The sequence below is a fragment of the Tigriopus californicus genome, chromosome 11 (genome assembly GCF_007210705.1).
Source record: "Tigriopus californicus strain San Diego chromosome 11, Tcal_SD_v2.1, whole genome shotgun sequence".
Lineage (NCBI taxonomy): Eukaryota > Metazoa > Arthropoda > Copepoda > Harpacticoida > Harpacticidae > Tigriopus > Tigriopus californicus.
This window is the reverse complement of record NC_081450.1, coordinates 3,336,632-3,351,450: the sequence shown is the minus strand read 5'-3', so window position 1 is coordinate 3,351,450 and position 14,819 is coordinate 3,336,632. Positions and strand designations below refer to the sequence as shown.

Below are 14,819 nucleotides of genomic sequence, written 5' to 3'. Positions count from 1 at the left end.
AGTATTCAAGAAGCAAGTAATCTATAATCAATTGGAGCCTTCATTTTTAATATCAGCCTTGTCGGTCAGCCCAAACCAAATTGGGGAAGAGCCAAGTTAGATCACGTAATCAAGTGCTTGTCTCGAGCTTTCAACCCAAGAAATGATTGTGCTACCTTGTGGTATCTATAGATAAGATTATATACATTTTACTAGTCTCTACATTTTACTAAGAGCGACTCAATGGGGTATCCCCACGTGGTTGCGTGAACGTAAATTTTGAAATGTGAGAGTACAAAATTTTACCGAGTCGCATTTCAAAATGTGCATTCACGAAACTATCTGATAGTCGCAGTAGGTGCAACTGGGTACAATTGCATCTCAAAATATGCACTCACGAAACCATGCGGGGGTGCCCCATTGCATCATAGTTCAATATTTCATGGTAGTGTCTTACGGTGTACTCAGACGACCCTTGTTTCGACACATGTGGTGACATACGGCTTTCACATGACATATTATCGACCACATTGCCACATATTTGAGTTGGAACCTACGCCAATTTCCAGCGATCTGTGAAATAATTTTTGGTGTCGTTTGAACAATCGTCCAACGCAAAGACTGAGCGTGACCAAAATAAGAGAATTGCTACGAGCACTTTTTCTTAAACCCACCATGCTTTTGGTTTTAATTCATTGGCGAATGAATAAAACACAAGCATAGATAGGACCAGGGAAACAATGTTTGATAATTGTTTTGAAAACTCGAAATAACACGTCTTAAGAGAACTCCCGTCATGTCAGATACGGTCTACCTGAGGGGCGACGAGTGCCTACATTTCAGACAATGCCCTTTTTTGCACCAAATCGTAATACTAAATAACCCGGTTTTGGCAAGGAAATCGCGTCGACTTGTGGACCACTTTTAACTCTAAAAAGCATATCTGAAACTTCATGTATTACAAAATGCAATTTTTCTTGCCTTGAATGGGTCAAATAATTGATATAGCACGAAACTAATTTAAAAACTGACATATGGTAGTTTCAAAATTTCCAATATCATTCTAAATCAAGTCTGTAATCAAACCTTTATGTAGTTTTGTACAATTATCGATTGTTTCTTGCCTGATCATTTGGAAACACTGAACACTCGCAGAGGAGGATTCCAAAAGTTCGATGGAAGTTGGCTGTAAAATTTAAACGGGACAAGGGTCAGCATGTGAGATGTGAATCACAACTTTGTCACTCAAATGTGCTGAAAATGGGGTCGTGTCAATATACCATTATGGGAAAATTTGATCTCACTCATTTCACACAAAAACTGATTTTAACCATTAGTGTTTGCTAATGATGTCCTCAAAATTTCATCACTGCATGGCTCCCTAACAAGGGCAAATAATGATAAAAGTAGCAAAATTTCCCTATTTTTCGTTTGATTTCGAATTGACTGGATTTAGTCTAATGGAGTTTCAAAGCCTCAAAGTTACGCTTGTTAGTCACAAAATTAGTTTAGTCAAGTCTAAAAGCATTCAAAATACATTTTTTCGCCCTATATTGGACATTAACATTTTTGCTATTATTTTGTTCATGAAAAGCCAAAAATAATACTAACGAAATTATAAAGACAGCCTCGAGATATTTTAAGGGGGCTATGAAACGCCAAAATTTCAAAAGGAGAATCAGTAATGACTTCAGTAATATGGATTATATACAATATTAATACATAAACCAGGTTTAATAGCTGGTGATTTACAGAAATTGCAAGGATTTCTAATAACGTTCTTGAAAACATTATGAAACTTTAATGTTAAATCACTTAATCAGTCCCTTCTTTGAAATTGATTAAACACTTTTTTACGCTTGCTTAATTTGAATAAAATTATCAGTTTTTTTCCGTAGATTCAGAAATAAGTCCTGTTTTGGTGCTAAAGGAGTTATATTATTCTTGACGTAAGAAAACAATAAGTTGAGGCAAAAACCACTTTTTAAAATCATATATGGGAAATTTGCATTTGCAGGATTTGACATGTTTCTTGAAGGGTTGGCGATGTATTCATTTCATCATGGTGCTTAAGCTAATAGTTCGTGCAGCAAATAATACCTTGAAAAATCCTAGCATTTCAAAATGCATATTCGTATTGCTACGTTAGTTAATCCTTATTACCCTGACAGAGCAGAGGGACTACATTTATCAATGGAAAGGGCAATAGGTATGAATACTAAAAATCAAGGTAAGTGGGACATTTAAACTAACAGCGGGATAATTGATGGCTAATATTTTTGTATCGTATATGGTGACCCTTCAGTAAATGTAGGTAAGGACTTCTGGCTCGTCAAGAGTTTGGTGTTTTTAATCAATCTCCTATCGTAAAACCCGTCAAAACAAGTTAAAGTTTAAATTGGCCCAAATAAACAACTTCATTTAATTGAAAAACGCTTGGCTCATTTATAAGTCAAGAGTTGTTTAATTCTTGGTTGATTTGATTTTAGTAAAAGACAAACCTGCCCAGATTCTACCTCCTTTTTCATTGTATTCAATTTTCAACATCTCCCTTGAGATGAACCGAAGATAACAATCAGGTTATACCTTAACTCATATTTGGCCTTCAACTTTTTCCCATTATTTGTTGGGCGCTTATAACCTGGCCTTAAAGTTTGTTGAAGCAACATGTTCACCAATTATATGATTGACCGTGCTAACCGTTGGCTAACACAAAATATGGAAATCGTGCGTTTGTTGTGTTGTTACTTTAGCATTAAGATTGTTTATGATGCCTAACTTGAAAGATTAATTGCCAAAATACGTGGCAATCAATTTCATTCAAATGTTACATAGCCAGCAGGTCCAGGAAAAAGCTTTGTTAAAAACCGGCAAGTCATGTTTTCAAATGGAAAACGTCACCGACTGCCACAAATTGGCAATTAAGTCAATTTCTACCTGGTAACTTACTAGCATGAGACCTGATTGCACCAAGAATCTCTCAAAATATGAGACAGACAAAATATCAAGCCAATATTGTTTCCTTCCAACGACGTGGTTTCACTCCATCAATCTTGACCGCAATTGATTCTCCGAGTCAAAAGTCATGCGTTCAATTCCATTTGATGCATTTGAATTCCTTCAATGTCCACGAAAGACAAACTGAACTTGCTCATGTGGTGCCCTCTATGATATCAACCTTTAAAAGGTCAAATTTCTAAAATTTCGATTGTTTCAATTTACTCACTTACGATGCTATGACTAAGCCAGACAGACCAGTTTTAGAGCGGATGGGCGACAAGTGAAAGGGTGTCAGGATGTGGTTTCCTATTGTAGAGGTGCGGCATTCAATCAGCTGATAGTAAGCTGTTGTAGATATCCACAACAAATATGTGGTCACTCTTCTTGACATCCTTTTCTATGGTCTAATCATGAGGCCTTCTTCTCTCGCACGTTTTTGATTATCATTCAATTGAGTTTGACGGCGAGCGAGAGGGAATCTGAAACTTTCTCCCATCAGCGAACGACAGGGTGAAATCGAAACGATGCATGCGTAATCAGAACAACCAATGGGGCAAAAACTTGATTCAAGGCGGCGATTATGGAGAATAGAGTTTATTTTCCGTTTTGCAATGCTTGATGGTGATGGTTTGTTTTGGTTGTCTAGATGATACAATGAACTACAAACACTAATACGACGTGACTTGACTTGATTTTGTAAGTTGTTTTGTCCGAATTGGTTAGTGTGTATGTGTGTGTGTGTCTGTGTCTGTGTGTGTGTGTGGGTGGTTGTCTGTAGTACGTATTTTATTGTCATCGATCCTTGACATCAAGAGAAAACATTGAAGATCGAACAAGAACGCTGGACAGAAAAAGCGGGTAGCCAATGGTTAAAAGTGTGAAGGAGAAATTACATTGAATGCTGTATTTTCAAATCATAAAAGTGTCTTATTTTCGTTTCCATGTTCACTTCATCCTGCTTTAGATGTCATCAATGTCCAAATCATCCTCATCTTCAGCGGGGGCGGCAGGGGCAACGGCGGGCGTTTTCCCATTGGTTCCGTTCACCTGCTTGCCCAATTCAGAGATGGGCGTGGGGGGCGGGGTGTCCTCCTTTTCCTTGAGGGAGGAGATCTTGGCTCGCTCATCGAATTCCAGTTCCAATTCGTCCTCGTCTTCATCGCTACTCTCTTCCTCGGCCTCTTTCAGCCAAGTGATCAAGGGTTCGGCCTTCTTGTGGATCTGCTCTGAAAGCTCCTTGCTCACATACTTCTTGCTCACCTTCTTGGCCCATTCCAGGAGGACCTCCTCGTCGATGATGTCCTCGTCGTACATGAGCTTCAAGATGGCGGCCGTCTTAGGCAGGAGGGCCTCTCTCTGGGTCTCGATGGTCTTCTCCAAGCCTCCCAAGAGGTACTTCTGGGCCTTCTGATTCTCGTGGGTGAATCGGAGCAAGGCCCGTTTGTTCTTCTTGATCTGTCCGAGGATGTTCTCATTGAAGAGCAATTCGCACAAGACGATCGTAGCCTTGTTAGTCACTTCCAAACGCTCAGCCTCGGTGAAGATCTCCTTGTCCTGAGTGATGACCGAGTTGCCGTTCTCCTTCAACTTGGTCTTGAGGAAGTCGTGGAAGATGTCGATCCGCTCGCCCTCGGTCTTCTCCAAGTCGTTGTCCATGGCCAGGGTGGTGATGCCGGAGGTGAGCTCTTTCATTCTCTTCTTGACAGCCTCCTCACTCACATCCGCCGACCAATCGTCATCATCGCCCCAATCATCGTCGTCATTGGCCTCGTTATCGTCGGCCGCTTCCTCGATGGTTCCATTGCCGTTTCCATTGCCGTTGACGTGATCGTCGCCGTTGTTCTCCTCATCCTTCTTGCGGCCTTTCTTGCCCTTCCTCTTGGTGAGAGAAGTGCCTTGGGAGTTGATGTCTTGCTCCGGGGGATTCTACAACGCAAATCATGAGCTGATAACTCGTCCCTGAATGCGATTCCTCATCAATTGCTCATTCATTACCTTCAAGATGAACGTGGTGAGTTTGTGGGTCATGTCCAAGGGGAAGACGTATCCACAAGCGAGACAACTCGACGCGATCATGCCTTTCTTGGCCTGGACCTTGAACACGGTCTCCGGATTATCGCACTGCTCGCAAAGGACGAACTTCTTGATGAACCCATCGAGCATGTCCTGAAGCTTGGCCGCATCATGCGAGCCATTGATGATGTAGCGGTCGTTCTTGAAATCGAATTGAGTCTGAGCTCCCAACTCACAACCAAAGTACTTGGTACAATCTGAAATGGACAGGAAAGAGCGTCTCATGGGAATCAGGTCCAACTATCCAAATGGAACTTGATGGATTCACTTACAAGTAGGAGGCCTGGCCAAGGCTCGGGCGATATCCACCATATTGGGGATGACAGTCTTCACACCATTGCCTTTACCTTCGACCTTCGCCACGAGACGAGGCATCTTGTACCTGTTGGGAACAGAACAAATCAAGATCTGTTAGTGTCAGACTCTAGTTTGAATCCAAGTTTTAGACGTTGTTGTCACCTGTAAAAGGGATCTTGCACATTCCGGTTGACGTTCAAAGCCATGACGGTAGCGAGTCAAAACAATGCTCTTGATAAGTGTTGATGTTGTTGTTGTGGTTGTTGTTGTCGTCTGATGTCTGTCGTTCACAGCCTTCTTTTTTCTTGTTCTCGAATGAAATTCTTTTTTGCTTTCGCCCTTCAAGTTCGAGCTCGAACGATTTGGTTTGACTTTTGTTTTCAATGGGAAGGAAGGCAGGAGACTGGCTCTCCAGAATTTGTTTTAGAAAAAAATAACAAGGGTATGACAAAATAGATATCCAAGGGAGAAGTGGGGGTATGTATCGATCTGGTGAATAAATAGGATTTGATATCTTCAAGAATGATGGCGATAGAGAGAGAGAGAGAGACAACTAGTTCCACGGGAGGGAAAAGGGCCCTTAAAAAAGCTTCAAACCCAAAAAAACACCCGTTAACCACAGCTTCGATTAGGCGCCAATTTGCGATGTTGATTCTTCGTTTGACGCTGGAGTAACGATCTGGAACAATATAATGGACATATTAAAAGAGAAAACTCGTTGCACTTTCTCGTCTACAGTAACTCGCTACAAGGCCACAAGGCCGCTAAACTAAATGTCGTGCTCATTAAGAACATTTCCAAGACTTGCTGTCTCGACAATAATTTTGGTCGTCAAAAAATGGGCTCTTAAGCACTCGTCAAACATGGAATACAAAACCATTTTCCATTTCCAGTACAAACATATTTACTGGCATTGCTCGGCGGCATTTGATTCGAAGAAAAGTAAATCGAGAGCTGAATTAATGGAATTGTTTTCAATGAGCGTCCTTGGCAACCGTGGATGGCGGCGATCCACCCCCCGTACATTCATCAAGGCCGTGGAACAATGAGTCAACAATCCACGTGACCTACCTGTCCTCTGTGTTGACGTTCAGGTCAAGTTCGCGCACGCACTTGACGGCAACTTGGCGAAGGTGGAAATGCTTCTGACAGGGATGCTGGTGGCTGTTGTGCTGGTTAACACAGGTTGAAGAGCTGAGCCTTTTATCACGGGGACAATGTTGAGGGTGTTGGAATTGTCGAAATGCAGCGAGGAGGATGGAGGATGAGTTGGGTGATGGTGAGGAGGAAGGAGAGGAGGTTGAACAATAACTCAGGCCCGATGATGCTCTTGGGACGTGGAGTGTTCTTCGTCGGGATGGTCGGGTCGACAGCCTCCTTGGCTCAACTGATGGAATCAGATGAGCTGAGGACGAAGCGCCTGTTGGCGAAGACCTCTGAGGATGAGAAGGAGCGAAATTGTGGAGATCTCGCTCGAACTCGTTGTTGAGATTGACAACAGGCCAATTGTTGGGAGCTGGGCGCCACAACAACTGCACTGAGGGCACACCTTGGGAGATGGATCTTGACGAGATGGCCGGTAGTCCTGGAACACATTGGAAAACCATGGGTATGAGACTAGTCATTCCTATTTCAATTTCGATTTCGATTTCCTGGGCTCGAAAATAAGGGGTGGTTGGGCTTGAGTCAGGTCATGAAATATGCATGTCCATCATCGTAAGTGCTAGAAAACTAGAAAAGGGATAGTGTCTGGAGCGTCACCTGGTTTGAGTGGCTCGATCATACGAAAAGGATCCTCCTCCTCTCTCATGAAGGTGTGAAGTATGACTTCGTCGAAAGTCAACTAAATTCGACACAAAAAAACTAGGGACACGTCCGGAAATGGTCAACCCACTCGAATTAAAAGCAGGAGGAATGGGTGTTCCTCGAGCGATCCTGACACTCAAACTGCTTCCGTTCGCTTCTTCGATCAAGAGACAGCTGGTATATATGATTGCAACAACGTCAGCAAAAAAGGTCTCTCTGCCTCCTCTCTTTCTTCGTTTTCCTCTCTCTCTCTCTCGCGTTCAAAGCTTGGCGGAGCCAGGGAAAGAGGAATTCAAGGGCAGCTAACTGTTGAACCTCACCAAAGTGAGGAAGGCAGGCCTTTGGTCCTTGTACCAGACAGAAAAAGGCCTCGAACAACACGGTCCACACATCTCAAAACGAGCAAGAGAGACTAGCAAAGATAGAGAGAAAAGTCTGGAGTCTGCGCCCTTCAAATAGTTCAACCATAAGCCTGGCCTCACTATGTCCTAGGAGGCGAAGGCCCACCTTCTCGAAACGGAAGAAAGCTAGCTCCTTGTCCAAGCTAGGCCCGGTTTTGGAAACACCCGGATGTGCAGCACACACTCTCTTTCTCTCTCTCTTTCTATCTTTAATACATACATACACACACACAAAGCGTATGCACCATCTCACACGGCTCAACCAGGTGAGGAGAACAAGTTGTGCCACTTCTTCCAAGAAGTCACTCCAATCCCAACATATGGAGCCTAATGATCCCTTCCGCACATAAGCTCAAATATCTGACATTGACTCCCTATCTGTCTCTAGGCATAAGAAGTTCAGGCCATAACAGCGTTTTAACGATGACAATAACTTGCCAACACATATCACAGGGAAGGCAGGGAAATTCTGAACCATGCCTTCGTCTGGGATGAAGGGAACAATTGAGCAATTGGTATGAAGCTGGGTGGCTCTCTCAGCTCTCTGACAAGAGCAATGACGTCACACCACAATTGACGTGTGCATTTTCCCTGCATGCAGAGGGCGCTCTAAAGCATGAGTCTTCATTCTCCATCCATGAAGGCCAACAACAGCCAACCATATGGAACCCACTGGACAATGATGAGTTTTCGTTCGAGGCCTCCAGGCTAGTTTGGTGGTCATTTCAACTTGAATGTAGTTTCCATCAATTTCGTCTTAGGACCACATATGGGTGGCAAAAATTGATGACTGACCTTGAAATTAGTTGGTCTAGATTTGGTTTTGTTCTGTACTTTGAGCAGGAATTCTTAAGCTCTTTACAAAAGAGAGAGACTTATAAGCATCCGTATCTAACGAGCAGCAATCCACTAAATAGGAGAGATAAGTACGAAGCGAGTTATCAAATATGTTGATGTTTATGTTTCGTGACGTGCCCTTCGGAAAAATGTTTGACGAAGGGCTCGAGATGGGTCTTGTTTCACAAGCTAAGATCGCTTTCAAGCCATAAATGTACATGAATAGCTTTCTTTATGTGATACATCCCATCATGAATGAGGTCTAAAAGATCGAACAATCTCATTTCAGACAGGCAAGGGCTCTAAATTAAAAAGAAGGCCCTTGGCGGCTCAAGTAAACAGCCTTCTCTCTGCTTGCTTTCGCGTTCTTCTCTGCCTTGATCTTTCCAGATTGCCTCGGAAGGAAAGCGATCTACAGGTGTCTAAAGATAGACAAAAACACACCCACGAGCCAAGTTTGTCTGGTTCAAGAATAGATAAAAGAAAGGTAAAGAAAGAAGAGACGAGCAATTTTTAAGTTCATTTATAAAAGCTCGAGTCCAAGATCCTGTCCTCTATTTCTGGTGGTTGTAGAGGTCGCGTCTGAAGGCTCTAACGGGATCAATCTTGATCTTCCCTTTGAGTAAATTGCTATCACCAACATCCTTGGTCTAATCCCAGGCAACGCATAAGGCTCTTGGACCAGATTTTGTCGAGCTTTCAGGAAATCCAGGCACTTAAAGCGTCTCCGTGTTGTCGCTTTGGACGATTCTTATTGTGAGCCAAGAGACATTCTCTCAAGTTAGTAATACACTATTCTCTTTGTGAGAGTCGCTTCCAAAGCGAGAGAGACGAACTCGTTGATACTGTCACAATATGGCACATTGATGAAGGCCCAATTTGAAGGTCGTGTGAAGGGAGATTGTTTTGAGACGAAACTGATTGACTGACATGGCCTTACAATGCACAAGATATTTCATACGAGCGAACGAGATATCTAGTATGTGCATGAACAGTAGAGGAAAACCATTTGAGCCTTTGGACTAACGTTAGATCATGATTATGTTGGGGAAAAAAACGACCAGGGGAACAGAAAGTTGATATGGAGGAGATGAACGAATTTCGGTTCCTTTGAACACACCGGTTAAAAAACGTGAATGTGCTATTGTTCATCTGTATCGCAAATCGGTGCCAAAGGAGGAGTGAGAATTTAAACTTTGCCAAAAACAGATTTTTACGACCAGAACGTTCAATTGTTCTCACTTTAAGGACACTTTCACACCGAGCTTTGAGAGCCTGTTAATTTTAACTCAGCAATTCGATTCATTTGAGAATCCATTCGTGCGATTCATGGGACACATAAAGCCATAGTTTATACCAAGAAAAAGCTCGGTTGATTCAGATTAAAAATGTAAAAGTATTCAATGCTCCTGTGGCGGCTGTTTTGTCAAAACGTTTTTCACGAGTGTGTTCACTTCTTCTGTGTACTCCCTATGTCGTCTTTCAATGCAACAGATTCAATGGCTTTGATCTTGTCGCTTCTTTATAACCAATGGGAAGAGGTTGGACGTGGTGATTGACCAGAGTACTCTTGTATCTCTCAACTGATCGATTCAGACGAAGCTTTGATGAAAATAATACTACTACTTCTACTAACGAGGGTTTGGACAACGTCTACGTGACTGGGAAATGAATGCAACTCGGGTCTATCAAAGGCCCCTTAAGAAGCTCGTTTAATGCTCACCCGAAAAAGCTTGGAACATATATGATATTTTGATAGAGCTTGGAAATTCCGTGAGATAAACCAGAGCACCGACGCCTTTCAGGAGGAACACGTTGAACGGAATGTTGTTCAAGGATGTTTCAGATATGCTTGAGAGATCCAATTTCAACGCTTAAACTAGGCCAAAATAGTCACACGAAGAAGAAGAAGGCTTCACACTTTGATTAACAACGAGAGTGAAAATATCGATGTGGTCCAAACAGAGAAATGGGATTCAGTTCAATGGTAGGAATCGAATCGAGCAATTGCTGTCACTGATCGATGGAATAATCGAACGAGGAACATCACAAGTGGTTGGTATGGTCTTTGGGCCTTTGACGTGGCAAAGCCTCACAACAGGGTTATGAAACTTATTGACTGTGTCGCACAAGTGCTACGAAATGTGGGGAGGATATTTTTTACCCTTAACAACTTTTCGAGAGGGTCAAAAAATATTGATGCATGGAGACTATCTTAACCCAGACCTGAGTTTTTTTTTTATACCATCACTTCGTGCTTTTATGACATGTTCGTTATCTGCAATCATTTTTGAGGTCGATTTGTCTCACATTCTTGTACGGGTACGATTTTTAGGAGGTGTATTCACTCTTGATTTTAAGTTGAATCTATTAATAGGCATCGTATTGAAGTTATAGCACTATCGAGATTGAAAGAGGTTCCTTGAAGTTGAACAGAAAGTCAAATACGTGACGTCGCAACGCTAAAAAATTCACTGTGAGCGCAGAGTTTTGTATTTTTCATCCAAACGACACTTCAGTTTTCAATCAATAGCGCAATAAAGATTTCGAAACGAAGTCCTCAGTGACGATTCATTGAATGTTGAAGTTGTCACACTTTGATTGACGACCCCAAGCACTTTGAAAAAATTACGTAATGTGACATATCTTTTGACAAAAGCATTACAGTCATATTTTGGGTTACAATTGCACAAGACGAATAAGTGTTATTATGACTTGGTATGAGTGGCCCAGACAACTCTGAACTTGAGACACCGACAAAACTAGAACTGAAACACGAAAATGTGATCTTTTTCTTTGGATTGAAGTACCAGGTTAATTAATGATAGGATTCCAATAACCACCTAATTATTTCGTCTCCAATTTGGTTTTTATTTTTATCTCACACAAGTGTTGTGCCGCACTGTGCGTCATTTAGATGGCCTATGATTGGTCTGGGAACCAATCCAACGTAGTTTAGGGCGAAGTCATGGAGAGAAGAACGTAAAAAAACAAATCTTGCACTTTGCACTTTTTACTTAATGAATCTAAATGCTCAAAACTCTACAAGATTTAAGTTTGAATTCGAATGGAATCAATCGGGGAAAACGTTCAACGGCGGAACATGGTCGCATTCGTTTTTGGAATTAATTGAATTTTCGTGAACGTATTGTGCTCAATAAGAAAGGACTCATTAGTTAGCTTTTATAATTAAAATAGTTGGAAAAATATTTACAACTAGAAATTGGCCTATCGCGGTGAAAACAACACACGGTTGAATGATTTTCAAGATTTTTACGTGTCGTAAGTTTTCCTCTTGGAATTTCGCAACCTAATGCATTGGATCCCAAATTTTGCTGAAGTCCAAATAAATACTTAATAAGTAGAACCATTATTATCATCAATACCAAATAAATATTAAAATACTACAATAATTCCGGGCTCGCTCCATTCCTAACCTGACACGCACACCAAAACTCAAGACTTTTAGAACGAAATTGATTCTTATTACAGTACCCTTGGCCCCAAATGTGCCATACTATGACATAGTTTTTTGAGTTCGTCAATACTCTCTTATGACAAATCTGAACAGCACTGACAACCATTCGAAAAACACCCAACACAAGTTCTGTTCCATAGATTCGCCCAAAAAGCAGCAAACGACAGATCAGATGTCGTCGCAATTTGAAATTGAAATTTTCCAATTACAGTTCAAGAGGCTCAAAATATAATCAACTTCAATCACACTCACTTTCATTTCAAAACTAAAACCCGACCATTGCAATGGTTCCAATGACATCCCAGTTCTGCTGACGCCATACATTCATGCATGCCAGGACTCACCTGTCTTGAAGTATGAAGCCGTCATATACGACTTTGGCGGGGGCGTCTTGGTCAGACCGGTCCAAAGGGACTGGCATTCGCTCCAAAGCGTGGGGGTGGGGCCTTTCACAGGCAGCCACGAAGACAAAATGGTGGCAGCGGGCACGGTCCCGCAGGTCTAGCCCACGAGGCGGGAGGTCGTGACGAGGGTGGGGGCGGGTGCTGACACGCCTCAGGATGAGTCGCGACGAGGGGCGGGCACGATGAAGGCGCCGGCCGAGTTGATGGGAGGATGACGAAGGATCGCTGGAACAAATCACAAGTGAGAATTGATCAACTCAGTCAAGCGACGTGGCTCGGTGAGCGATAACTGAATCGCACTTCATAGGAATACTAATCAGGGGAAGAAATAACTCACTAAGGAACGCCTATCTTTGTAATGAGGATAAGATCTGGGGAAAAGTGTGACATCATCACAACGATAAACAAAGTTAGACCCGTCTCATTTTCCGGGAAAAACCGAGTGGCAGGTGTGGGTTAAGTCCGATTTCTAACGAAGGAACAGATCAACCAGTGTATAAGGGAATCATTAGCCCAAACTTGGAGCTTCAATGGTTTTAACCTGATTGATCTACAGCCCCAATAAGAAAGGAATATTATAGCTCTGAACCAAAACAAAGGCACTTCAGAACACATCTCATTAAAAAAATAAACTTCGATTGAAAGAGATTCACAAAGATTGAATCCGGTTTGAGGATTGATGTAGGAGCACGTAGTGATGGGGCGAGTTTTTTTTTTGCAATAGGAGTCTTTTGTTCGACTTCAGCACAGTGAAAGACAGGAGCCCATTGGTGGACTCAAGTGTTTTGCCGAACTTGCCTCCCAGCACTACTCCAAGTTCATTCCTCAAATCGGAATCAATCTGGGTTTTCCATCCTAGTGAAAGGCCGGCCTTACATACGCAAACGAATGGAAATATAGGATGCAAATTATCCCATACCAATGCCCCTTGAGAAGTGAAAGGGAAAGAACAAAAAGCTGACGTCAATCTGTATGGAGTCATTGTGTTCAGACAAGGTGCCCAGCTAACTTGGACCCTGCATAGATTAAATTTGTTATTTACTTTAATTAATCAATGTGTTTGATGAAACAGTACACAGAGTCAAGATTGCAGTGCGATGTCGGAACTACGCCAAGATGGACATTTTTTTTAAGTTTTAACAATCTTTATTCAATTATTGAACTTGACCTTGGATATCCCTCCCCAAAGCCCCCAAATATCCGGATGTTACCCTTCATTTTTTCACCATTTTCCTAGGCTTCAGAAGGCCAATAGTGCTAGCCCAACCAATAACGTTTGCGTGAAAACTCGACCTATTTAAACTAACCTTATCCAACCAAGGGGCAATTTCTCGAGATAATTGTGCGAATACCAGAATGTGTCGAACCAGGCTAGATCGAGTCGAAAGAAGCCAACTAGAATGACGTAAATCCACCGGGCCCTGGCCCAGCAGGGGCTTTGTCAAGCGGGATCCAGGGGGTCAAAATTCAACAACTTTTGGCACGATTGCGGCCCAAAATTGCGGCTAAAAGGGCCGAGAAGACGGCGGCATCCATCGCTAGCAACGCCTTGACTCGTTCCGGGCCCAGCTGGGCCGCTAACTAAGTAATTGGTGGAGAAGAACGTTCATGTGTTCAATTCTTAGCCATGGGGCTGGTTTGGCCCATCTGAATGTCGATTGTTAAATATCTGAATAAAAAAGAACAAGTTCTAAAACATACTACTAGGCCTTTGATTTGCGTGGCCATGAAAGAATCAATGCCATTGCTGGATGACCTCTGGCTGTGTGGCTCAATCACTCGGCAACACTTCAAGATTGGACCCAAGTATATGACAAAGTAAAGGTGGACGCTCTCAATGTCGAAGATTTGAGTCAACTTCTTATTGAGTTCGAGTCATGAAAGCACAACATCATTTTTGTCCTGGACCCGTGGGCCCCCACCCCTCAGTTCCTCTCCTCCTTGGGCATAATAATAGCCACGAACCCTCCTTGTCCCAAATTGAGCTTGAGTTCCACCGAATCTTACATCCATTTCCCATTGGGCCAAACGCAAATCAGAATGAAAGGGTCCTATCATCTGCCTGACTCCTCAATGGTGGCCACGTTGACTCCAGACTCATGTGACTCGGGTCACCCCTCATGGGAGTGGGAGTGGGTGGGGGAGGGCTGGAATGCCAATCCCTGGGCTTACCTAGAATCCGATGGGTGGATGATGCGGAATCGAAGACAAGCTGAGCGCACAATAATGACGATCCTAGAGCACGGACATTCAAGCTATCACTTTCACTGCCACACAAATCTCATTGAGAAGACGGGAAGGGGCTCATCAGGGAGGCTAGAATACTTCATATTTGAAAGCCAGTCAAACCTGGTGTATTGAAAGTCAAGTATACTAGTATATAGCCTTAGATGACGGTCTGGGTAGATGATAGGAAATATAGAAAGCTAAGTTTTTAGGGATCAAACAAGTTTTCTCCATCTGTGGGGAGAATATATGTCAGATTCAGGCGGACGGAGAACTAGTTTTTGGTTTAATATTCACCAATCTCGCAGGCCTGATGCC

The 14,819-nt window shown here is 42.6% G+C and overlaps 1 protein-coding gene across 3 annotated transcripts; it reads right to left on the bottom strand.

Annotated features, from left to right (window-relative positions):
- Nucleotides 1–3,557: 3,557 nt before the first annotated feature.
- On the bottom strand, nt 3,558–14,603 carry LOC131891144 (eukaryotic translation initiation factor 5-like). Of its 3 annotated transcripts, XM_059240666.1 has the most exons (7): nt 14,448–14,603; nt 12,216–12,500; nt 6,421–6,934; nt 5,512–6,028; nt 5,325–5,434; nt 4,975–5,249; nt 3,558–4,905 (listed from the first exon to the last, which is right to left on the bottom strand). In XM_059240666.1, the coding sequence occupies exons 4-7, from the start codon at nt 5,553–5,555 to the stop codon at nt 3,940–3,942; spliced, it is 1,395 nt and encodes a 464-aa protein (XP_059096649.1). In that variant the 5' UTR covers nt 5,556–6,028; nt 6,421–6,934; nt 12,216–12,500; nt 14,448–14,603; the 3' UTR covers nt 3,558–3,939. The 3 variants fall into 3 exon arrangements, with proteins under 3 accessions (XP_059096649.1, XP_059096651.1, XP_059096650.1); XM_059240668.1 differs by lacking the exons at nt 12,216–12,500; nt 14,448–14,603 and adding an exon at nt 10,117–10,251; XM_059240667.1 differs by lacking the exons at nt 12,216–12,500; nt 14,448–14,603 and adding an exon at nt 7,111–7,344.
- Nucleotides 14,604–14,819: the final 216 nt, after the last annotated feature.

Excerpts from the sequence above, each read along its gene's own strand:
- LOC131891144 (XM_059240666.1), bottom strand. The coding sequence starts at position 5,555 with ATGGCTTTGAACGTCAACCGGAATGTGCAAGATCCCTTTTACAG. Across the intron at positions 5,435-5,511 it reads GTGCAAGATCCCTTTTACAG|GTACAAGATGCCTCGTCTCG; the intron begins GTGACAACAACG and ends TGTTCCCAACAG. Across the intron at positions 5,250-5,324 it reads CTTGGCCAGGCCTCCTACTT|ATTGTACCAAGTACTTTGGT; the intron begins GTAAGTGAATCC and ends TGTCCATTTCAG.